The sequence below is a fragment of the Thamnophis sirtalis genome, unplaced genomic scaffold, assembly GCF_051295495.1.
Source record: "Thamnophis sirtalis isolate CommonGarterSnake01/CBP01778 unplaced genomic scaffold, rThaSir2_p1.2 scaffold_12, whole genome shotgun sequence".
NCBI classification, from domain to species: Eukaryota; Metazoa; Chordata; class Lepidosauria; order Squamata; family Natricidae; genus Thamnophis; species Thamnophis sirtalis.
The window spans coordinates 58,440,425-58,465,430 of NW_028261392.1; the positions used below are offsets into that span (position 1 = coordinate 58,440,425).

The following is a 25,006-nucleotide window of genomic DNA, read 5'->3' on the forward strand; positions in this document are numbered from 1 at the left end:
TCCTACAACTTTCATTTCATAGTTCAGTACAATGATCCATGCAACTTTTCATATTTTGTAAGTTCTCAGTTTTCTTTCCGGGAGGATCTTATAAACTCCATCCAATTAAGACATTCTCAGTCTCCCTATTCCTTTGGACTTATTCACGCTTCCTTCCTTTCCTAGGTACACCCACGTTACACCTATCCTCCGCGAGCTGCACTGGCTGCCCATTAGTCTCCGGACACGCTTCAAGGTGCTTGTCGTTACTTATAAAGCCCTGCATGGCATCGGACCTGGGTACCTGAGAGACCGCCTCCTGCCAATTACCTCCCAAAGACCGATTCAATCGCACAGGCTTGGCCTTCTCCGGATTCCATCTGCCAGCCAATGTCGGCTGGCGATCTCCCGGGGGAGAGCCTTCTCTGTTGCTGCTCCGGCCCTCTGGAACGAGCTCCCCGTGGAGATCCGGACCCTCACTACCCTCCCGGCCTTCCGTAAAGCTACTAAGTCCTGGCTGTTCTGGCAGGCTGGGGGCTGTTGAAGTATCCGGCCCCACTTCAATTGTGAATGTTGCTGTATTTTTAAAGTGTTGTATTGTCTTGTATTGTCTTATTTATCCCCTCTCCCTGTTTTATTGTAAGCCGCCCAGAGTCCTTCGGGAGTGGGCGGCATACAAAACCAATAAAACTAAACTAAACTAAACTAAACCGTAAACATTAACCATGAAATCTGATCTTCATTCTTCTCTATATATAACCAAACTACCTAAACAAACCTTTTTATACTGGTTAACTTCTATATTCAGTCAACATTCATTTATTATTCATTCATTCTTGGCTCCTTTATTTCTTCTATCACATACATAGCTTTTCAATGCATTCAACTTACATTTATCCTAACATAAGTACCTACTTGTAGCTGATCGGTGTGTCTATTATGTGGCTCACTGATAGTTCCACTTCATCAGTCTTAACTACCTCCCCTCTCTTAATTACCATCCAGCCACATTTCTCCAATCCTAATGTCTTCACTATAGATCAAGTAGATGTCTTGATTATTCTTAGCATACAGTTTGATGTCTTCCTTGTAGAGGAAGTGGCTCACAGTAGTTGTACTCTTAAATGTCAATCCAGTCCAATCCAGTGATTATTTGGGTGAAGAAGGTTCAAGTCTATGCAAAACAACAGTAGGGACAGTGCATCACCTTTGTATATATTGCAGTTGATGGTCACTTGTGTGAACTGTTTTGAGTTGACTTCCAGTTGTCTTCCATACTCCCATTATATTCTCGGGGAAGGTCCTTTGTGTTCTGTTGAGTCTGTATGGAGCCAGGCATGATAGATCCATGTGTGTGGCACTGAGTCATAGGCTGTCCTGTAGTTAAGCCAGGTTGTGATCAGAGTGGTTTGTCTAGACCTTGAGTCTTGGCCAACTTCTGTATCTATGAACAAATGATGTTTTGAACCTCTCTGTTGTTCCTAATGTGTGAGCTTGATGATTATGACGCTTGAGAGGACCTTTCATGTTGTAGGGAGGAAGGTTATTGGTTGGTAATTGGACAGTGCTGTTCCCTTCTTTCATTCATGGTCTTTCATGATCACCACTGTCCTTTCTTGTGTCAGTCTGGGTGGGATTCTGCTGTTAGCAGCTGGTTCATCTATACTTCTAGGCATTCATGCATAGCTGTTAGTTTCTTTAGACACTATGAATTATGTCTGAGCCACGTGCTGTCCAGCTCTTCATATTCTTGGCCCACTGCTGCATGTCTACTACTGGGAAGGTGATTGGTTCATATTTTGGGAGTTTGTTGTGGTGTGCTCTCACATTCTGCACCCACTGGTGTTATGTGTCTTCTCTGTCTCCCATATATTTTACTAATACTGATCAATTTATGCCAAGAACCAATCTTCAATTCCATATTCATGCAAAACACTGCATAGTTCATGTGTATTCTCTTTACTATGCACTTCTCCAAATCAATAAATATTTATTATATTTTCCTCGCATTCATATGTTTCTCAATAATTGCTGAAGAGCAACAAGCTGATCTGTATATCACTTGCTCAGCATCAAGCTGGAAAGCAATTCCCATACGTATCTTCTTTTCCAACGTTATTCATTAAATCAAAATTCTGCTAAACATATTCTCAGGCACATGCAGGAACTAACTCACCTGTAGTTTTTGCATTTACTCTTGCTATTTAAAAGGGAACAATAACTGCATTCTCCCAATGGTTAGGCACAGTTGCAGGCTTTCCACAACATTAAACAAGCCATGTAGCCAATCTGTGTCAAAATTACACCCATATTTTAATGTTTTTTTGTTAGATTTGCCATTTTACCAATTCTTCAATATTCTCGTAACATTTATTATTTCCTTTATATCATTTTTTTCCTCATAGCATTTATAGCATTTGTTTCAATTCTACGGCTTAATATAACACAATTGTACCTATCCAAAAGTCTACAATATTCCTTCCAGAAATCCCTTTCTTCAGTTTTATTCCAAATCACTTTTTTTTTTTTTTTTAATACATTCACTTTGCAAAACCCCTTATACTGCAAACAGGCTATTTTTTTAATGGATTGGTAGACATTTGAATTCATAGGTTACCACCTAAAGCACGATGCTTTCTAGCATACAATAAAATCATATGAATTTCTATAAAGGGAAAAAAGAACATACTCGTAAAAGGCTTCTCCACAAGGGATTCTATTCGAGCACTACATAACCCCTTATCCAAATCTGAATGATAAGGATTTGTAGACTATGCAGTGGTAATCTACAGTATATATATTCCTTGCCTCTGATGGCAAAGTGTCCTCAATCTGGACTGTACTCCATTTTGCATTCTGTAGTCTTCCTATCATTTTAAGGTCATGTAGTAGAACAGAGAAATAAACCTTGATCTAAAGAGAAGCATTGTACAAAGGACACAGTCTCTGGAACTCCAGAACATTTTTTTTTCTAATGGTTAAACAAAACTGAAACATATTATGCTAATAAAGAAATGAATCACCCATTCTCAAGTCACTTTACATTCATTGAAAGATCTCTTTGTAGATTAAAAATACATCTACTGCAAATGTAAACTGCAAGCACACGAACAGATGTTCGCCACATCCTTATCATGCAAATACACACATTAGGATGCGAAGTATAAATGCTTCTTCCTGCCAGGTGCATAGAGAGCATCAAACTCCCTATGTTAATTATATAGCAGGAAGCTTCCTTTCTAGGCTTTCTTTACTCTAAAAATAAATTAATGGAGGCTCCCCTCCACCCATTTCTTTAACTGGGTGGTTGAGTGGGAACAGAACAATTTGGCAAAGTCGCTGGAGAGAGAAATATTAGATTTCCTTTGCCTTATGTCCGTAATGGTGAACCTATGGCACGCATGCCCTCTCTGTGGGCACGCACGCCATTGCCAGCTGCTCTTCTGGTTTCCAGTGCTCACATGCACAGCTGGTTTTTGTGGGTGCCAGAAAATGCTCCCCAAAACAGCAAAAAACCCCATGCAGTTTTGTGGGTCATTTTCAGGCCAAAAACAGCATGAAAATAACCCGAACAAACACCCTGAAAACAGCCCTGAAAATGGCCAAAACCCAGGCATGCATGTGCCAGCTGGTCTTTGGGTTTTAGGCACTGCGGCACATGCACGCACATGCACACACATTCCGGTTTGGGCATTGGGTGCTGAAAAGGTTTGCCATCACTGTCCTATGTAGCTCAGGGCCTTTAAACTTTCTTTGGAGCAGAGGAGAACAAGGGCATTCCTCCATGAACAATTTGCTGCAGAGAAATAATAGAGGGGGAGGTTTGAATCATGGGGCGATTCAAGAGCAAAGTTCTTTATCTTTCTGTCATTACTATTCCCCTCCTTTTTCCTTTTCTTTCCGACACACTCAAGTTTCCTCAATTTCATTTTTTGTTCTCTTTCTAACAGTATTAAAAGAGAATTTGACAACTAGACAGATTATTTGGGTGTTAAAAGCTTCTTTACCATGTGGAATGGGAAAAAGGAATGATTACCCTTAAGATTAGTTGTTCTGTTGGCTTCACCTAACTAAAACAAATGAAACAGGATATTTGTACCAATACCCCCTGTGGGGAGGTAAATGAGCAATGAATGTCCTGTCTCTGTTTTGGGAGATTGTATATGAGGTCTACGTGACACAGGAAGGCCAGGTACTTTGGGATGATCGGTATGTTGGCTAAAAGTATAAAAGACTGTAAACAACTGCCCTTCGGGGTTCAGATTTTTGCTTGCCCAATCGCTACTGAACCTTTGCGCAAATAAACCTTTCCCTCTGACAAAGAGCCGGTCTTGTCTCATTTTCTGCTACAGTATCTTCCATCTTCATTGTTAAAATGTTTTTATTTTCCATTTTTCATTTTCATACAGTCACATATATACTGTGCATAACCGGGGCCATACAACATTAAACAATAATCACAGCAGTTCCACTTGTCAACAATACCCCCAGAAATATAAATAAAATAAAACTCAAACTCAAATAGAAACCCAATATACCTCTTCCGCTCTCCATACACCTCTTTCTTCTGCCCCCCCTCCAACTTACTATCTTCCCTCCATCATTCCCCTCTACCCTACTTCCCCTCCCCCTCTACCACTCCTCTCTCCCAGTCCACTCCCTCCCTTCCTTCTCACCCTCCCTCCCATCTTCTCTCCCGCCCCCTCTACCCATCTTCCTTCTACCCCACTCCTCCTCCCCTTGGTGTATTTCTACTATATGTCAATGTATTCAGCTTGTCCTATTTTTACGGAGAAATTAAAGAGAAACAGTATACATGTGAAATCGCATTACATTGAAATCTAACTCATACAGGGGTGGGTTTCAACCGGTTCGTGGCGGTCCCTGCGAACCGGTTGGTCGCCGAACCCGGAAGTAAGTAACTTCCGGGAACGGCGAAGGGCACGCCCGCCCGCGGTCCTTACCCGGTTTTGACGAGTTCTGCGCTTCCATGCATGCGCAGGACGCATACAGCGCCTGCGCGATCGTCCAGGAGCAGCTGGAGCGTCGCGCAGACGCTAGTACGCATGCGTGCACCACACGCGTGCACGAGGACGCTGCCGGCCCCTTTCCAACCGAACCGGTTGGAACGGGGCGAGAAACCCACCCCTGAACTCATAGTATATGTCCCCCCCTCTTATCCTAGCAAGGAAGGAAAAGAAAGCTCTTATTGGAAGGCTGAACTTAAGACTAAGGTGAATAAACGTTGATCTAAAGAAAAAGCATTATATAAAGGACACTATTTCAAGTTACATTTATATTACGTTTGCACCATGCATTTTGTATCCTCTTTGCAATTCATTCTAAGCAGAGGTGAAAAACCTACAGGATGGAGGGCAAGAGCTTTTTGAACTTATGTTGATGGCCACATATTTTTGGTCATAGGCTGGTCCTTATGCCCTCCATCCTGTATAGGTTGTTTACCTCTGCTTAGAATGAATTGCAAAGAAGATACAAAGTATATGGTACAAACTTAATGTAAATGTAACTAGATTCTTGGGATAGCAAGCTGTTCTGACCCCCCTTCTCCATCCAGGAACGAAAGCCACAAACAAACGTAAATAAGAATACTTTTAATCAGTCCAGATTCTCGTTGGCTGCAAGCCCAAAATAAACAAAGAGATAAGCACTCTGGCAGCAACTCCTACAAAACTAGGCAACGCAAACAAACTCTCACAGCAAACCCCTTCTCCAAGTTGGTTTAAACAAGCTCTCACAGCAAACCACTTCTCCAAGTTGGTTTCTCTGAATCATGAACGTTGACTTCTGCAAAAGGACGTGGCACAAACAGTCTCTTTTATAATCAGGAGAGGATCTTAATAAGCATCAGCTAAGCGTAATCATCTCCTACAATTACTCAGTGGTTCTTGCCGCCGAGTAGCCCTTCGACGGCGTGCATCCTGAAACAACTCACAAGCGTTTTCCTGAACACTCCCTCTGATCCAAGGCCCCGCCGCCACCTGGTGGCCAACCAGTCTCTCCTCGCCCTGCTCGGAATCGGCACCCTGTCCAGGGTCCTCCACCTCCTCCAGGGCCGACTCATAAGACCCCTCGCTGTCGGAGTCTGGCGGCAGCTCCAACGGCTCCTGCCGGGCCACGACAGCAAGCCTAGCATATTCTCAGGATAGCAAGCGTATAATATGTAAGACAGCCTTAAATACGTACATGTTTACCAATGTAATAGAATAAAGAACAGTTACAGAATTTAATATTCAAGACAAAGCTGGAGCATGGCATGTTTTCCATGGTTTTGGTTTTCTGCTGTGAGCAGAAAAATAAAGCAGTGTTGTGCATGTGTTTCTTTGTGAAAGGTGTCACAATACGTGACCCGTCAAAAGCGCGGAGGACAAAATCGCGCTCGACAAAAGCGCGCATGTGACGTCATCACAGCGCGACGAAAAAAATTAAAAATTGAAATAAAATTAAAATTAAAGCAAGCCGATTCACATAAAGGTAAGGGTTAGGTTTAGAGTTAGGGTTAGGTTAAGGGTTAGGGTTAGATTTAGAGTGTTAGGTTTAGCGTTAGGTTAAGGGTGAGCGTTAGGTTTAGCGTTACGTTAACGGTTAGGTTTAGGGTTAGATTTAGGGTTAGGTTAAGGGTTAGGTTTAGGGTTAGGTTTGGGGGGTTAGGGTAAGCTTTTAGCTTTATTTTTACATTTTTCGATCACAGCGCGATGTTTTCGTCGTGCTGTGATGACGTCAAATGCACGCTTTCGTCGAGCGCGATTTTGTCCACCGCGATTTTGTGGTGGAACCGTCACAATATACAATTTGTACTGATCTGCTGTCTTAAACAAGGCAAAGTGAGGATCTCAGAAATAGTTTAAATCCTTACCCATTTGCCCTGGGTAAGATAAGAGACATCCATATGTTGCATGAGGATGCCATATAGCCTGCAGAATTATAATGCTCGGTATCGAAAAGCTCAAATCCCAGAGAACTCCAAGTGTCAAGGAACCTTTTTGTCTTATTCTTATTTCTCCAAGAGGCCCTTTCACAATTCCGTATCAAGCGCATACGAACCATACATCCAGTGGAGTCCAATTTTCGATCTGCGATGCAGCGGAAATTCTTGCTGCAACCCCCATTATCCTTGGAACAGTCCCGAACTGGGCCAAAAGAATCCAGGAGGACCTCCAGGTTATCAAAGGAGGAGGAAGTCATCAGTTCCTCCCTGCAATGTAATGAAACATATTTACAATTCTAGTAACAATTACGTTAATAAGACCAAAACAAAAAACAAAACAAAAAAACCAGTAATTCAGCACACCAGTGGTTCAAAGATCATTGAAAAGAGCCTGAAACTGATGAACTGTAATTCCCATCTTTCATTAGCTCTCTTGAACAAGTGTGATGAGAGTCAACTCCACAACAGGAGAGGGACATAAAGTTGGCTGAAAAGCTTGCAATTTCAATTATTACGCATTCCTATCACGTTATCAGAACGTGATAAAAGGCACAGAAGAGGCAAAGATAACCTGAGGTTAACAAGTTATTAATGATCACAATAATGATTATACAAAGAATGCTGGATATATATCAGGTGACTTAGAAAACTGGGCTCCAACTTTAAATCTAATTGACTGAGGAATGTGTTTCTTCATAGATTTTGCATACATACATCTTCATACATTTATTATTAGAAGTGCACAGAAAGTACACTTGCTTTTTTAGTATGCATATTTCTTTGGCAGATCACTGATAAAATGGTTCAGAATTTTCCTTACTTTTACCATAAACTTGCACTGTTTGAACTAGTAATTTCAGAGCAGAGGTGGGTTCCTACCAGTTCGCACCTATTCAGTAGAACTGGTGCGTCAAATCTAACGAATCGGTTAGAAGAGGTTCCACTAGTGGACCCGGAAAGCAGGCCACACCTACAGAAGAGGTTCCAAAAAATTTTGAAACCCACCACTGCCACACACACACACAGAGAGAGAGAGAGAGAGAGAGAGAGAGAGAGAGAGAGAGAGAGAGAGAAGAAGGAAGGAAGGAAGAAAGAAAGAATGAAAGAAGAAAGAAAAAAGAAAGAAAAAGAGTGAGAGATGAAAGAAAAAAAGAAAAAAGGGACAGAGAGACAAAAGGAAGGAAAAGAGAGAGCCACTCCCACCAGGTCACATGGCCAACAAGCCACTCCCACAAAGGAGGCCACACCCACAGAGTAGGTTCCAATTTTTTTTGAAACCCACCACTGTTTCAGAGTATAGGTCCTGAGAGTTATGGTAAAATGTGTACTGTGTAAGTTTAGAGTGGAGATTTATTATGTTAAAGCTTTATGATTATCACCATACTCTGTTCCGAGTACTTTTTTCCCTTTTTCCTTTTAGGCAATCATAAAATATCAGTCAATTCTTTTTGCAACTGATGCATATAGCATCGCAGAAAGTTTTCAGAGCCCGATGTAGTATTTACAGGGCTATCACCGAGATGAGCGAGAAATTTGATTGATTCCCATTTCACCCAAGTTTGTCAATTCTGCTATTTCTGAAATAAATACATAGATGAGAAGGGACTCCTGTGGAGAAAGGCTTCTTTCCCTGAACTTTGCAATTTAATATCTTCCCCTCAAAATATAAACACAAAACAATTGCTTGGGGAATATTTCAAAAACGCTAACAAATATTTAAGCAGTGTTAGTTTTAAAATAAAACCATAAAAAGGCAAAAATAAATGGTCAAGTTCAATTTAACAATATAAAACAATATAAAAATCAATACTAAAGCTGTAATGAGCTTTATAGATTCATTCATTCCCACCCCCAACTATATTATAGAGCCGAGGTGGCGCAGTGGTTAAATGCAGCACTGCAGGCTACTTCAGCTGACTGCAGTTCAGCAGTTCGGCTGTTCAAATCTCACCGGCTCAGGGTTGACTCAGCCTTCCATCCTTCCGAGGTGGGTAAAATGAGGACCCGGATTGTTGTTGGGGGCAATATGCTGACTCTGTAAACCGCTTAGAGAGGGCTGAAAGCCCTATGAAGTGGTATATAAGTCTAACTGCTATTGCTATTGCTATTATTAATGTGATTAAAAGAGAGTATAAAACAAAGTCATTCTGTATGAATTCTGGAAGTGAGGTAGGTAATTATGAGAAAGAGAACTTCTCAAATGCATGGACCTTAAACACAGGAGTATTGTATGCTCTTCAGGCCAGTGTAGCAGATCCATGCATTAAGGTGATAAGCCAATAATGAATTTGAATTGATAGTAGCTTCTATTTTAATTGAACTACTTTTCTGATTTTGCTTTTAGATTACTCCATCTTTGTCCCTATGCCACACCATAGTTGAGAAGAGCCGAGGTGGCACAGTGGTTAAATGCAGCACTGCAGGCTGCTTCAGCTGACTGCAGTTCTGCAGTTCGGCTGTTCAAATCTCACCGGCTCAGGGTTGACTCAGCCTTCCATCCTTCCGAGGTGGGTAAAATGAGGACCCGGATTGTTGTTGGGGGCAATATGCTGACTCTGTAAACCACTTAGAGAGGGCTGAAAGCCCTATGAAGCGGTATATAAGTCTAACTGCTATTGCTATTGCTATAGTTTTAGGAGGATTTTTCTAAAATGGCAAACTTTCAGATTGTTTCAACAGAAAAGTGGCATTCTATATATAAATTTTGCATAACTTTCCCAGAGGATATTTCTTATTAGGCAGGTTAAAATGTTAATACATTTAAAGATATGAAACAAAAGCTTTAAAATAAATCAGTGAATTATTCCCTTTTGCTTATTTCCTAGCAGTGAAACTAACTTGACATAATTCAAAAGTTCCCTAAATAATTTCTCTGCTCCCTTATCTCATGTAGAATAAAGGAGGAGCACTGACACTTTCCAGATGTCCCCTCTTGCCCATTACGTTTTTCCAAATGCCATACTCTAAATGTAGGCATATGATTATTAGTACAGAAATAAAATAGAGCTGGGCCAGCAAACTGACCATCTGTACATAATTTTATATAATTTACAGCATCTGGAACTGCACCATTTCTGGTGGGCGATCCTTTAGCAGAGACTCATTACTGATAGGAGTTTCTCTCTCTGCCGTGCATAATTTCCAGGCATTCCCAAAGATTCATTTGTGAATGGAACATACCTGACCTCTACAGCATCCTCCATCACTGTCATATCAGTTTTGCACTTGGCTGATGGATTGATGGCCAATTCAGCAGGTGGAATCACAAAACTTTTGCTCAGAGGCAGCCACATCCCTTCCCCAAGAGTGTAGGTGAACCTGCATCCATAGGAGACAGTTAATCAGTTAGAAATCTATACAGAAAAACACAAGAAAGTAGTATTTTTCTACAGTATTTATCTCTGTGCTTGCAGAGAGAGGATATTTAAATTATCTTGACCTAGTCTGCAATTCAGTTACTTCTTTCTCTCCAATCTTATTTATATATCCAATTCACATACGGTGACTCCTTCTACTCCATTATCATAATTTGATTTGATATTAAATACAAGTTAACCTTATCGAGACAATTTTTCAATTCTACCATTTTAAGGTATCAAAAATGTGCCATTGGGAAACCATGTATCTTTCACTGATACTCCGTATTAAGTGTTATTTCATTTATCTTTTTTTTTCCAGTAAGGTGAGAATTCTGTCTAGAACAATTTGTAGTAAACATGCATAGGGGAGGGGAGAAGGAATAGAAGTATTTTTAAAGGGAAGAGCAATGCTTTTTAATAAGCAGGAAATAGGCATTGCCACAGGTAGTGACTGCAGGAAGGGCTTCTTGTTTTCCCTTTTCCTTGTATTTTTGTTCTCTTCCCTACAACAGAAACCTTCTCCCTTATTACTAGGCAACTAGCCACAATTACTTTCCCACAAACCACCCCAGGGGGAGAGAGGCACAAATCATGTCCCCAGTCCACAAACAATTGCATTACGACTGGAAGCTCAAAAAGGGAAATTGCTCATCAAAACCATTTTGTTCATGCATTCTTATAAAGCTTTTATGACTGCTATTTTACCCCAAATTGGGTTTTTTAAATGTAACATTTGAACTGAAAATCCAAAATGCTGAACTTTGCGTTCAGTCCTTCAGACAATTACTGAAATTTTCATAAGGCAATAAGCAAGCTGCATAAGGTCATTTGAGAAAAATCTAACTTAGAATTCATATTCATACTGTTTCAAGTTTACCGTATATACTCGAGTATAGGCCGGCCCGAATATAAGCCGAGGCACCTAATTTTACCACAAAAAACTGGAAAAGTTATTGACTCGAGTATAAGCCTAGGGTGGGAAATGCAGCAGCTACCGGTAAATTTCAAAAATAAAAATAGATACCAATAATGTTTTTGAATATTTATTTCAAAGAAAAACAGTAAACTAGCTCTGGGACATCGTTATGTGGCTGCTTGCCATAACAAGGAGGAGGTGGGACATCGTTGCAGAGCGGCAGGAGGGGGAGGAAGGGGAATCGTAAGACAGCCCTGCATTACATTAGAACGTGAGGAGGGGGGATGGTGCGGTGCGCGCTGCGCGGCAATCTGACACAGAGGGAGGGGAAACTCACAGGGGCGCCGGGCCATTCACGAGCGTCACCCAGCGGCATGGCCCCGCCCCTTTTTCTCCTCCATTTCGGGCAAAATTTTCACTGACTCGAGTATAAGCCGAGGCGGCTTTTTTCAGCCAAAAAAGTGGGCTGAAAAACTCGGCTTATACTTGAGTATATACGATAATTTAAGGAAAATCGTATAACTGAAATCCTTGGACGTCCTCTTAAATAGCTCTTTCCCCTTACTGATACCACCCAACCAAATCTGAGGTTGAATTCTACCTGAATATCTTGTCAGAAGGCTGCTCTCCCAACACCAAATCAAATCCTCGCTGGAATATGGTATATGGCCACGGCCTGGAGAAAGGGAACAACACAGGAACAATTATAAGTGGACCAGATTTTCCCAATTATTTCATGACTGGTTATTTGAGAACCTAATAATTGACTCAAGCAGTAAAGATACTGCAGGTTATCTATATCAGAAGAGCTAAAAACAAAAATGTAATATGCAATTATTCTGCACATTAGAACTTCACAAATATATATTTGCTTTAATCATTTTATTGTCTTGCCACGAAAAGGAATAGAGCTGAATTCTTGTAATTGCCTCTCAGTCTGACATTATATAATACCAGTGACATTTTAGGCAAGGAGTATGATAGTCTCTCCCAGATGGAAAGGGAGGATTCACTGTAGTAGACAGCACTGATATACTTCAACATCTGCGGGACCGCCTCTGGCCACATACCTCCCAATGACCCATAAGATCTCACAGGCTGGGCCTCCTTCGGGTACCGTCGACCGGGCAATGCTGGTTGGCGACTACTTGGGGGAGGTCTTTCTCTGTAGCTGCCCCGGCCCTGTGGAATGATCTACCCGCAGAGATCCGGACCCTTCCCACTCTCTCGGCCTTCCGGAAAGCCATTAAAACCTGGCTGCTCTGGCAGGCCTGGGGCTGTTGACCCCAAAATACGGTCCAGTCCCATTCAGAACGGAGTGCATGTTGTGTTTTTTAAATCTATCTTTTCTTTCCCTCTTTTTTATTTTTTATTTATTTATTTATTCTGTACTGTAAGCTGCCCGGAGTCCTACGAGATTGGGCAGCATATAAATGTTATTAAACTTGCAAACTTGCAAACACTCCACAGGATCAAGATTGAGCATGTGTTAATAATCATCTTACAACATGCCGTGCCCCACAGACATCAAATGCTAAGCTAAGAAATTTTATTATTTCTTCATTTATGTGAAGGACGGAGCTTATTTTGGCTCCACTGATCATCTCTCTGTGATGCTTAGGCCAGCATATAAGCCTCTGTTAATCAGAGAGAGACCAATTAGAAAACAAGTGAGAGTGTGGCCAGAGGATCTACAGAAGCTCTACAAGATTGCTTTGAGTGCACTAATTGGAACACATTCAAAGAGGCTGCAACGAGTGGACAACGTACTGATATGAAAGAATACCCTTCTACTGTGTCTATTTAAATGCAAAAGTGCATGGAGGATGTGTTCTTAAGACTTATCATGTGAGCAAATGAGAAACCTTGGATGTCACAGGAAGTCTGTGCGATATTGAAGGTGAGAAAGCCGCTTTCAAATCAGGTGATGTGACAGCAGTTAGAACAGCAAGAGCTGATTTGAGACATGGTATAAAAACCGCAAAGCATCAGGAAGTACAGAACTTCTTTCAGGATCCTATAGACTTGAGACATATGTGGCAATGTATTCAGATCATTACTGACTATAAGGCAGAGCCGAGGTGGCGCAGTGGTTAGAGTGCAGTACTGCAGGCCACTTCAGCTGACTGCTATCTGCAGTTTGGTGGTTCAAATCTCACCGGCTCAAGGTTGACTCAGCCTTCCATCCTTCCGAGGTAGGTGAAATAAGGACCCGGATTGTTGTTGGGGGCGATATGCTGACTCTGTAAACCGCTTAGAGAGGGCTGAAAGCCCTATGAAGCGGTATATAAGTCTAACTGCTATTGCTATTGTTATTGATAGCTTCCCTGACATGTAAGAGTGGATTCTCTAAACAAGCTAAATAGTTTTTTGGGTCGGTTTGAGACCACAAACAATGTTCCAGCAAGGAAGGTTGTTTCCCTCCATGATGAACATATGCTCAGGTTTGATACAACTGCTGTTTGGAAGGTCATGCGGAAAGTCAATAGTTCCAATAGTTTCCAAGCTGTTGGTCCTGATAATATTCCTGGGTGGGTACCAGAGGTTGGTTCCTATCAGTTTGCACCTATTCGGTAGAATCGGTTCGTCAAATCTACTGAACCGGTTAGAAGAGGTTCCACCAGTGGACCCGGAAAGCAGGCCACACCTACAAAAGAGGTTCCAAAAATTTTTGAAACCCACCACTGGTCCTTGGATAGGATTATTCTACACCAGTGTTTTTCAACCACTGTGCCGCGGCACACTAGTGTGCCGTGACATAGTGTAAGGTGTGCCGTGGGAAAATTACTTTATATATAGTCAATATAGGCACAGAGTTAAAAATGTTTAACATTTTCTAATGGTGGTGTGCCTCGTGATTTTTTTCATGAAAAAAGTGTGCCTTTGCACAAAAAAGGTTGAAAAACACTGTTCTACACTATCATGCTCATATTTATAAAACTCAGTGCCTCTGTGAAAGGTAAGGATGACTACTGCGTTTGTGGTGCAATCAGAACATTGTGTGTGCTGTGTTGAAGTTGTTTTAACGCAAACCAAAGATGCCTTTTAAAAAACAAGTTTACATCCTATTCTTATGCAGGCCAGTGCTGTGTGTGAGGTAATTTAAGGTGGTTCTGACAAATGTCGTCGGCATCTTCATATCCTGTCACATGGGCGGCAAGCCACTCCCATCCGGTCACATGGGTGGCAAGCCACTCCCACAAAGGAGGCCACACCCACAGAGTAGGTTCGAACAATTTTTGAAACCCACCACTGGTGGGTACTTAAGGAGTCACTGTTCTCACATACATCTTCAACCTCTTGTTGCATCAGGCCGTGGTTCCATTATGTTGTAAGACTGCCATCATTGTACCAGTGCCCCCCAAAATGATCATCATGCGCCTTAATGATTACTGTCCAGTTGCACTCACTTCCATGACGAGCCGAGGTGGCGCAGTGGTTAAATGCAGCACTGCAGGCTACTTCAGCTGACTGCAGTTCTGCAGTTCGGCTGTTCAAATCTCACCGGCTCAGGGTTGACTCAGCCTTCCATCCTTCCGAGGTGGGTAAAATGAGGACCCGGATTGTTGTTGGGGGCAATATGCTGACTCTGTAAACCGCTTAGAGAGGGCTGAAAGCCCTATGAAGCGGTATATAAGTCTAACTGCTATTGCTATTATAATAGGAAGCTTGCTTCCTGTTATTTAGGATACTGCTTATAAGTGCTTTTTGCTTAGAGCTCAAAGCATTGTTAGAGACCCCACACACCCACTTCTGTTTCTGTTGCTTCCCTCTGGGAGGAGGCTACAAAGTATTTTTAGCAGGACTACCCCATTCTCTAACAGCTTTGTTCCCTATGCCATCCATCTGGTAAACTCACAAGATTTATTTCTCTCGACATGTACATGTATGCATCCGAACTAGGCTGTTTTTCTCCATGTCATATAATACATGCATAATCTGTATTTATGTATTTACCTTGTCATGTTTATGTTTATATTAGAGGTGGAGATATTTTGAGAGCTGTAGGCAACATAATTTCATTTTAATGTATGTTGATTAGTGTACATTCAAAGTGACAATAAAATTATTCTAAGTCTGAGTCAGATGTCCATCAGCATCAAGAAACATACAACTAGGTTTGTAGATTATAAAACGGAGTTTGTGTATGTTATATTGTATGTACATACTGTATACACATATGCATACAAATACATATAAATGTAGTTCTATATTTTGAACATATTGTGAAATTCATTTTCATTCATTTATATCTTTACAATTTGAAATATGTACTATAGCACTGCATATTAAAAAGAAACACCCCTATTTTTTCTATGCCATTAGCTTACAATTGAATCAAGAACTTTCTTTAAAGCCAGTGTTAAACACAAGTGTGTTAATATGCAAATTAGTTCCTTTTATTAGAACTGTAATAAAAATGCATCTAATGCTGAAGGATCAGAGAAATAAATCAGCAACTGTATTAAAACGTATGTTTTGCCAATTTTTACTATTTATTTATTAATCAAATTCATTTAACCATCCATCACTGAAGATGATTCTGGGCAATGCCAGTTCTTAAACCATAGTTTTAATAATGAAACTAATTGAATTTACATTAAAACATAAAACTTTAAGGAGAAAAGATTTCAACGCCAAAATAATTGAAAAATATTTAGACTGCAAATCTTAGCTTGGTTTTGCTTTGAACAAAAATTATACAAATTATTTTGCAATAAACAATTATATGTTTATTCTTATAAAATCTGGCCCAAGTCTGACTCAAATCTGGAGACAATTTACTTATTAGTAGTCTATATAAACAAAGACCTTAGTTAATACATAGAAAACAAATTGACTGTATTATTGCTAAAAGGAAAAGAAAATTAATTATAATTAGACATAGGCCAGGTACTGACTGTGGAATTGTGGTTTCAGAATGAATGAAAAATAAATAAACAAATAAAATGTACTTCAAAATTAAGTCTCACTGAATTCACAGCGATGAGCAACCTGACCCCACTGAAATTCAAAATCAATCAGTGTAAGTCCAATTATAAAACCTGTTAAACAGGATATAATCCAAAAAAATCTTGGAAGAAAAACGACCATTACAGATTTTGGTGTTTTAGGTACCGATATATGCACTGGATGGAACTCACAGGATGGAAAATGGAAGCATATTTTTTCTACAATGACTCTAACACCTTAAAATGTGTCCTATGCTTAGAAGCTCTAACTATTATCTCTGCTACCATCCCTCAAAAGAGACATTGCCTTTTCTCCCTGTGCACAATGAAAACTTAGGGACTATTATACGTGCTCTCTTAGAGGACTAATAGAAGGATGATCATTCTTCACTTGTTCCATCTTTTCAGTCAATATCTTTCTGCCACCTGTCGTTTATGCCACTTTGTTTATCTCCTATATTCTTCTCCCTTTAGTGCTTCTCCCTTCTTTTCCTTTATGTCCCCTGCAGGTTGCTTGGTAAGGTGATTCTCTGCCTCTTGGTGAGTATTTTAGCTGGCTACTCGTTATAGTTCAGAAAGAAAAGAAAAGCCGATCAAATGCAGTTTAGTGTCTGATGAGGCTGGTTTCATATTTTACTCAAGCTACACAATCAATCCGTATATAAAATTGGTGACTTAACGGGGTCATGCTGAACAAAAGAAACCAGACCAGTTTTTCCATGAATTACAAAGCAAAATGTGAAACTTGGAATTTTAGCATCTTAACGTTATTTCTATATATCTTAATAGGTGAAGAAATGGCCTGCAAATGAGTTAAAAAGTATTTTTTTTTGTTGGAAAAAAGATCCCTATTATATTCCTTCCATGTGCACTTTTCAAGGCACACTATCTCTAGCTCCCATGCCTTTAAGCCTTTCTCTTTTTTTTTTCCAGTTGAGCCTCCTGCATTCCACATTCCAACACTTCGTAAAAATTATTTGACATTTTAAAGAACAATTCAACTTTCAAAGTGAAAGTTATAGCATGGTAGATAGTCTTAAAATGCAGTCCCATGAAATGTCAATGAAATAATCACGATGAAAAGAAAAAGCACAACCCCGTAACAAAAAAATTTATGGGAATGAATCCAATATCTCCTTAATTGGATGACAACAGCTGGGGAAAAAAAACACCAGTGGAACAAATGGTTTGAAAACAAGACTGAGCAGAATAACACGGAGCAATTCATATGGATGTATTTTTAATTCATAGGATTTATTCTAAGTTCAGAAACTGGCTGCTTTGGACAAAGAACATAGGAGATTCTGAATGCAGAACTGGAAGTCTTGATGCTTTATTCATCAGAGCCAAGGTGGCGCAGTGGTTAAATGCAGCACTGCAGGCTACTTCAGCTGACTGCAGTTCTGCAGTTCAGCTGTTCAAATCTCACCGGCTCAGGGTTGACTCAGCCTTCCATCCTTCCGAGGTGGGTAAAATGAGGACCCGGATTGTTGTTGGGGGCAATATGCTGACTCTGTAAACCGCTTAGAGAGGGCTGAAAGCCCTATGAAGCGGTATATAAGTCTAACTGCTATTGCTATTTATCCATAGCTGCATGGGAAGTGTTTTACTACAAACTGAATTCACAGCCTGTATATTTGGCTTACTGTTTGTTGCCTCCGATGTGATGGTTTGTTGATTTGTTCTTTTTAAGGCACTGTGTGCCATCCAGAATCACTTTTGGAAGATCACTGGCCATATCAATTGTTTAAACAAAAATTAGATCAATATTTAAAATATGCCTATTGTTTCCAAAAACTTGAGGACTCTATATTAAATTAGGGATGGACAACGCTTATCAATAGCAACATAGTTAGGCAAACTTTCTTTTGCAGAGCAGCCTCTCTTCCCTACACCCTGTAGAAAAGGTTCTGTTGCTTGTATGTATTACTATAGCTCCGGCAGGATGGAACATCAAAGGATGTGTCAATAAACAGTACAAACAATTTGAAATGGATGTAAGCAAATCTTAGCCTATTCTAGTTCTAAACAATTCATACCCTAAGGAGCTGCATTAGGAAAGAAAGGGATATATGTATATCAGTGGTGGGTTTCAAAATGTTTTAGAAGCTCCTCTGTGGGTGTGGCCTGCTTTGTGGGAATGGCTTGCCAGCCATGTCACCGAGTGGGAGTGGCTTGGCAGTCATGTGACTGGGTGGGTGTGGCCAACTTCTAAAATGTGGTGAAACTCACTTAACAACGCCCTTGCTTAGCAACCAAAATGTTGGCTCAGGAACTCTGGCATTGAAGTGTGCAAGTCTTAAAGCTGTTAAGTTACAAGACCCTTGCACCCCTAACCCTTTAGGGGGAAAAAAACCCCCAGGGGTGTTCAAACTTGACAGCTTTAAGACTTGTGGACTTCAACTCCCAGAATTCCTCCTCCAGTCGTGTTGGCTCAGGAACTCTGGCATTGAAGTGTGCAAGTCTTAAAGCTGTCAAGTTACAAGATCCTTGCACCCCTAACCCTTTAGAAAAAAAAGCCCAGGGATGTTCAAACTTGACAGCTGTAAGACTTTAAGGTTTAGATAGGACTCTTAGAGGCGGGTGGGGCGATTGGTGAGCCAGCGAATCAGTGAGCCATGGGCGGGGCAAGCGTGGTGCCGGCGGGCAGGGGGAGGGAGCTGGAACCAGTTCTAAACGGCACGGTAGATTTGTGGAACCTCCTCTATAGAAGAGGTTAGAACTGGCAGGAACCCACCCCTGATGTATATGTTGAACAGTTATCAAATGCAGATCTGCATAGCATGCATTACAGTAGACTAATTTTAAAATTAATTAATTAGCCTTAATTAATAGCCTATTAAATAGGCTTGAGCCAGCATCTTGGAATGATTCAAGACACTGGCTCATGATTCAAAAAAATACCACTATCAGCAATATTAGAGGAATAATTAGAAACAGAAAACTGCCTTCAAAATACTGAGGTCTTGCAAAATGAGAACTCAAAATATAGCAAATTGGAGGAGCAAAGACAATAAAAGTTGCAAAAATGAGCAGCCAAAGGCTTTGAGGAGCAATGTGTAAAGTATAACACGTGCAGTACAGCACGTTCTGTTTCCATATAGTGGTGTTCCTAGAAAAAAGTAAATTTCAAGTATTCTGAGAGTACATACTCCTGGAAGTAATCTTCTGGAAAAGAAAGGGGTTCACTGTTTTGTGGATTAAGTGCAGACTATACCATTCATACACCCAGGATTCAAAAGATGTTGTGATGTGATGATGGTGTATACACAGTAATTGTAATTGTAAGGAAACTAGCGCTGATGCCTGAATTGATTTTTTTTTCAGGAGAGAGATCAAAACCATTATGTAGCAATAATATAGCAAAACACTATATTATTATTATTGTTATTATTATTATACAATTGTATCACAGCGGCCAGTTGTTTTGCCGGATTTGGCATTGGTTACTAGTCGGGCCCCACCCAGGGGCCTAAGACGTTGTAACGTATTTTCGTAATATGCGTGCAGATCCAAGCAGTGCGTCTTTTTGCATTTGACTGATGGTGATTTTGTCAATTTTTAACTGTTTTAAATGTAATTCCAGTGCTTTTGGAATAGCACCCAGTGTGCCAATTACCACTGGAATTACCACTGCTGGTTTGTGCCATAGTCGTTGAATTTCAATTTTTAAGTCCCGGTATTTTCAATTTTTAAGTCCCGGTTTTCAATTTTTAAGTCCCAACAATTATTATTGTTATTCTTATTGTTATTATTAATTTATTTATTTTTAATATGCATTTTATGGATTATGATTCACCATGAGGTCCTTAGGCTTGTGACCTATCAAACTATAAATATTTCAATCAATCAATTAATCAATCAATGAAGGATTCCTCCTTGAGGACTGATGCCAAATGTGAATCCATTTCTTAAAATGTTCTGTTCTGAAGTTATTGAGAAAAGTTATATTAAACGGTAAACCTCTAGCAAAAGAAATAATGCAGTTTCTCAAAGGACAACGTTTGTATAGTTTTCTTTTTTTAAGATGGTGTTAATAAGCATATCAATGTAGTGATTATATATAGTACTGTTGAATGTCTCAAAACGTCTTTGACAAAGTGCTATACCAAACAAACAAACTCAGTTAGTTTACAGAGTCAGCACATTGCCCCCACAGTCTGGGTCCTCATTTCACCCACCTCGGAAGGATGGAAGGCTGAGTCAACCTTGAGCCGGTGAGATTTGAACCGCTGAACTGCAGATAACAGTCAGCTGAAGTGGCTTGCAGTACTGCACCCTAACCACTGTGCCACCTCGGCTCCTACATAGACTAGTAACTAAATAAATAAATAACAGGAAGCAGAAAGTCGGGGTTAGAGTTGGAGTTAGAGTGGTGAGCTGGCTACATATGTAGAAGATACCAAGATTGTGGAGGACTTCAATAGGATCTGTCTGAGCTGAATAATGACAATTGTAATCTGATATAAGCAAATATAAAGGGGAGAGTGAGTGGGAGCCAATAAGAGACACAGTGAGGGAGGGAGAGGGAGAAAAAAAAACTTGAAAACTAATTTGAAAAAAATAATACATTATTTATTTATTAATATTTATTAGTAATAAATATTATTTAATAATATTTATTAAAATATTGTTGATTTGTGGTCAGTTTCTTATGTATTATTTCAATAAAATAATGAGGGGGGGGAGGTAGGTCAAAATTCATGATGGGCACCAATGTGGTTTTCAGAGAAATCTTTCTTGATCAGATCACTGGCTTTTAAAATCTAATGTTCCATTAACAATAGTATAGGAACTGTTTCAACATGAATGCCATTTCTTGTTTATAAGCAACATCTTTTATTAGTCAAAACATGTTCAGAAACATTCTTATGCTCATGCTAAACTAATATTATTTTAATCCAAATTTCACGAGAACACTTTTTTATCAGCTGGGTACAATATATACCCTAGATAGGATAATGATTCTTCTTCTTCTTCTTCTTCATCATCATCATCATCATCATCATCATCATGAGCAAGAGCCGAGGTGGCGCAATGGTTAGGATGCAGTACTGCAGGCCACTTCAGCTGACTGTTATCTGCAGTTCAGCGGTTCTAATCTCACCGGCTCAAGGTTGACTCAGCCTTCCATCCATCCGAGGTGGGTGAAATGAGGACCCAGACTGTGGGGGTGATATGCTGACTCTGTAAACCGCTTAGAGAAGGCTGAAAGCCCTATGAAGCGGTATATAAGTCTAACTGCTATTGCTATCATCATCATCATCATCATTATTATTAGAGGAACTCCAGTGTAAGTATCATTTACAAAAAGGGCTGAGAGGCAATGTTTTAAATGAAAATGTCTTTTGACATCTACATATAACTGTCAGCCCTCAAGGGCTTCAAAATATCTCTGTTAGAAAATAGCTTGATCTTTTCAAAATAATAAGTCTATAATAGCCATTCACAAACAGCCATTGAATTATATGAGATAAAATGTCCAAGTGCAAAAGCAGATATGAAATATGGAATTTTTTTTTGAAGAAATTATTCCTTCATATACTTGAGAAGTGATGTTGAACATTCAAAGCTAATTTGTTTGATCTGATAATGAGCAACAGCAGCATCTTTTCAAACCTGGGTTCATATAAAATTTAATTCCACAAGTATATTTGTTCATATACTTTTGAATTACAAATTATTTGGGGACGGAAAGGAAGGCAATGGAAATGGAATTCTGTGCTTTAATGGTCATGCTACAGAGTTGAGAAGATAATATTTGTTCTTTATTAATTATACAATGGTCTGAAAAGATCCTCCTTCATTTGAAAAAAAAAATACTTTACATTCTGGAGTGGACTACTTAAAAATCTGGATGGTATATACTAGCCTATAAGTTTGATTCTGACCTCCCTGCCACTAATTTAACTTTTAATAATTTAATTGAATAACATATGAATAAATATGTAAATAAGTTAATTCTTCCTAGTGTTGAGCTCAAATTCTAGTGGCTTGTTTTACTTTATGATGTTTCTTTCACAAATGGTAGGGAAACAGTTTAGCAGTGCCTTTTCCCAGGATTTTAAGAGCCGAGGTGGCGCAGTGGTTAAATGCAGCACTGCAGGCTAGTTCAGCAGTTCGGCGGTTCAAATCTCACCGGCTCAAGGTTGACTCAGCCTTCCATCTTTCCGAGGTGGGTAAAATGAGGACCCGGATTGTTGTTGGGGGCAATATGCTGACTCTGTAAACCGCTTAGAGAGGGCTGAAAGCCCTATGAAGCGGTATATAAGTCTAACTGCTATTGCTATTGCTATTTATTTTATTTTTTAATTTCTTACTATAATCTATAGCAAAGTATGTCCTTACGGTTTTCACCCAATTATTAACCAAGCCCAAACTTTCCTAGATTTTTTTGAGATCGACCGTGGCTGACTAGCTGGATAAAACTACTTTTCTATATATGTGAAATTACATGATTTTTCTTTAGTTCATAAGAGAAATATTTCTCCCTCCTCTAATGTAATTAAAAGAAAAATTAAAAATAAAACTTACGTGTTCTTATTCAAACTTATGGTGTAGCTAGATATCAGGGGTGAGTTTCTCGCCCCGTTCCAACCGGTTCGGTTGGAACAGGGCCAGCGGCGTCCTCGTGCACACGCGCAGTGCACGCATGTGTACTAGCGTCTGTGCGATGATCCAGCTGCTCCTGGAGGATCGCGCAGGCGCTGTATGCATCCTGCGCATGAGTGGAAGCGCAGAACTCGTCAAAACCGGGTAAGGAGTGTGGGCGGGCGGGCCCTTCGCCGTTCCCGGAAGTTACTTACTTCCGGGTTCGCCGACCAACCGGTTCGCGCGGACCGCTGCGAACCGGTTGAAACCCACCCCTGCTAGATATGTCCTTGCTTGTTTATTCTATGAGGCCTAAGTGTTGGAAACTTGGAAAAAACAATAGAACCTGTAAGAAAGTCCCTTCAGAATAATTTGCTATCTGTGTTTAGCTTACCTTCATATTGCTGGAAACAATAAAGTTTATGAAAACCAAATTGTAAATTCATGTTCTAAATTTATTCTACGTCTTAAAAGGAGCATTTACTTTGCTGCTTCCTTGCTACCTGCTTATTAAACTTTGCCTATGAAATATCAGCTTTCCAAGATTAGGATTAAGATCCGTTAGCATTGGCTAGGAAACACAAACTGTCTTAGCTATGACCCCATGGTGCAGTTTCTGTCTGAAAGGAATGATACTTTATCGAAGCAAATCAAACATTCAGCTTAGATTCTTAGAGAAAATGTAAACCTCTCTGCAAAGCCAATGAGAGAAGCATAAATACTGACAGGGAAGGTCAGAAAAGGCACAGCAGGGGTGGGGTGGGGGGAATTTAAAAACAGCAAGCTCTTCTGGAAAGAACAGACACTCTGTAGAATCATGACACTGGAAGGAGAGGTGATTTTGCATCTTAAAAGAGAAGATGATGAGATGAGACAGTTTAAGTGTGACTTTTTGCTGAAAGAAAATAAAACTTTAATCAAAATATAACAGATAAAGCATTTTAGAAGTGTTCCCCAAGTGTCTGAAATCTGAGGCTGTTTTGTTTTGCCTTAAAAAGTGGGGCACTTATACCTTAGGCATTTTACTCTTTGAGTATAATAAGAATCAGACTGGTATGGCTTGAGGGGGCCCAACTATTATATATTCTCTGAAGGTTTCTGCTCCGGAGGATTGGAAAGTAACAGATTGCAAATGTGGGTTGGTGCTATGTAACTTTCCTTGAAAATGGGTAAGTTTTCTGTGACTCTGCATAGACTCACCCAATCACTTCACCTAATGATAACAGGAGAATTATCCACCTTAATAGAAAAAAAGCTCCAGAGATGAATCAAACATGGTATTTTAATTCGGTTCCACCACAAATGCGCAAACGACAAAAGCGCGCCTGATTAAACCGCGATGACAAAACTGTGCCGACAAAACCGCGCCAACGAATGAGCGCTGAAGCGCGCCGACAACAGCGCGCTGACAGAAGCGCGCTGTAACCTAACCCTAAAAATAACCCTAAACCTAACCCTAAACTTAACCCTAACCCTAAACCTAACCCTAAACCTAACCCTAAACCTAACCCTAAACCTTACCTTAACTTAAATCGCGCTTCTGTCGGCGCACTGTTGTTGGCGCGCTTTTGACATCGCGCTTTTAGCGCCGCGGTTTTGTTGGCGCGCTTTTGTCGGGTCACATTTTAATTCTACTTGTTATCTGCCTTTCCCTGAGGTGACCCTATATGGAGAAGGACGAGCAGCTCATTCATTTTCTCTATTTTGTACTGGATTGGAGGCCTCTACATGATCATTAATTATGTAAACCAGGCAAATCCTCTTTCTCATGCCTAGCCACCACCTATCCTCTCTACTCATTCTCTCTCCAATTATTCAAATTGTTACGGACTTTTGACCTAACACCCCAAGGAGTTAAAAAAGTTCACCACCGCCCAACTCTCTGGTTGGCCAGAAGCAAGGCAGCAACCCACAATTCGTGACAGATGTGCCAGCTTTCCATTTTGTTTCCAATTAAAGACTTCCTGGAGAATAACACTGCTAATGAATCAGAAATGTACCACTCTACTCCCCGGGGATGGTTATAACAGCAGGCAAGCATAGGAAGGAAAAAAATGTTGAACTATTTTAGCAATCTATTACTGTACTATCTTCTCTTTTGCCGCACAGCTAAGAAAGCCAAGAAACATGACATAGAGAGCCAATCCTTTGATGGAGGAGCTTTTGAAATTAAAGGCTAAGCAGAGTGGCTACAAAGGTGACCAAAATAACAGAATAATAGAGTTGGAAGGGATCTTATAGGTCTTCTAATCCAACCCCTCAG

The 25,006-nt window shown here is 40.2% G+C and overlaps 1 protein-coding gene across 2 annotated transcripts in view; it reads right to left on the minus strand.

The window, feature by feature from the left end:
* Window positions 1-25,006, minus strand: part of ASTN1 (astrotactin 1) — a 289,142-nt gene that overhangs the window by 79,277 nt on the left and 184,859 nt on the right. For both annotated transcript variants that reach the window (XM_087726796.1, XM_087726795.1), the window contains exons 9-11: window positions 11,802-11,876; window positions 10,106-10,243; window positions 7,042-7,192 (exon numbers count right to left, since the gene is read on the minus strand). In XM_087726796.1, the coding sequence (XP_087582922.1) occupies window positions 7,042-7,192; window positions 10,106-10,243; window positions 11,802-11,876 (364 nt within the window). The remainder of the gene's footprint in view (window positions 1-7,041; window positions 7,193-10,105; window positions 10,244-11,801; window positions 11,877-25,006) is intronic.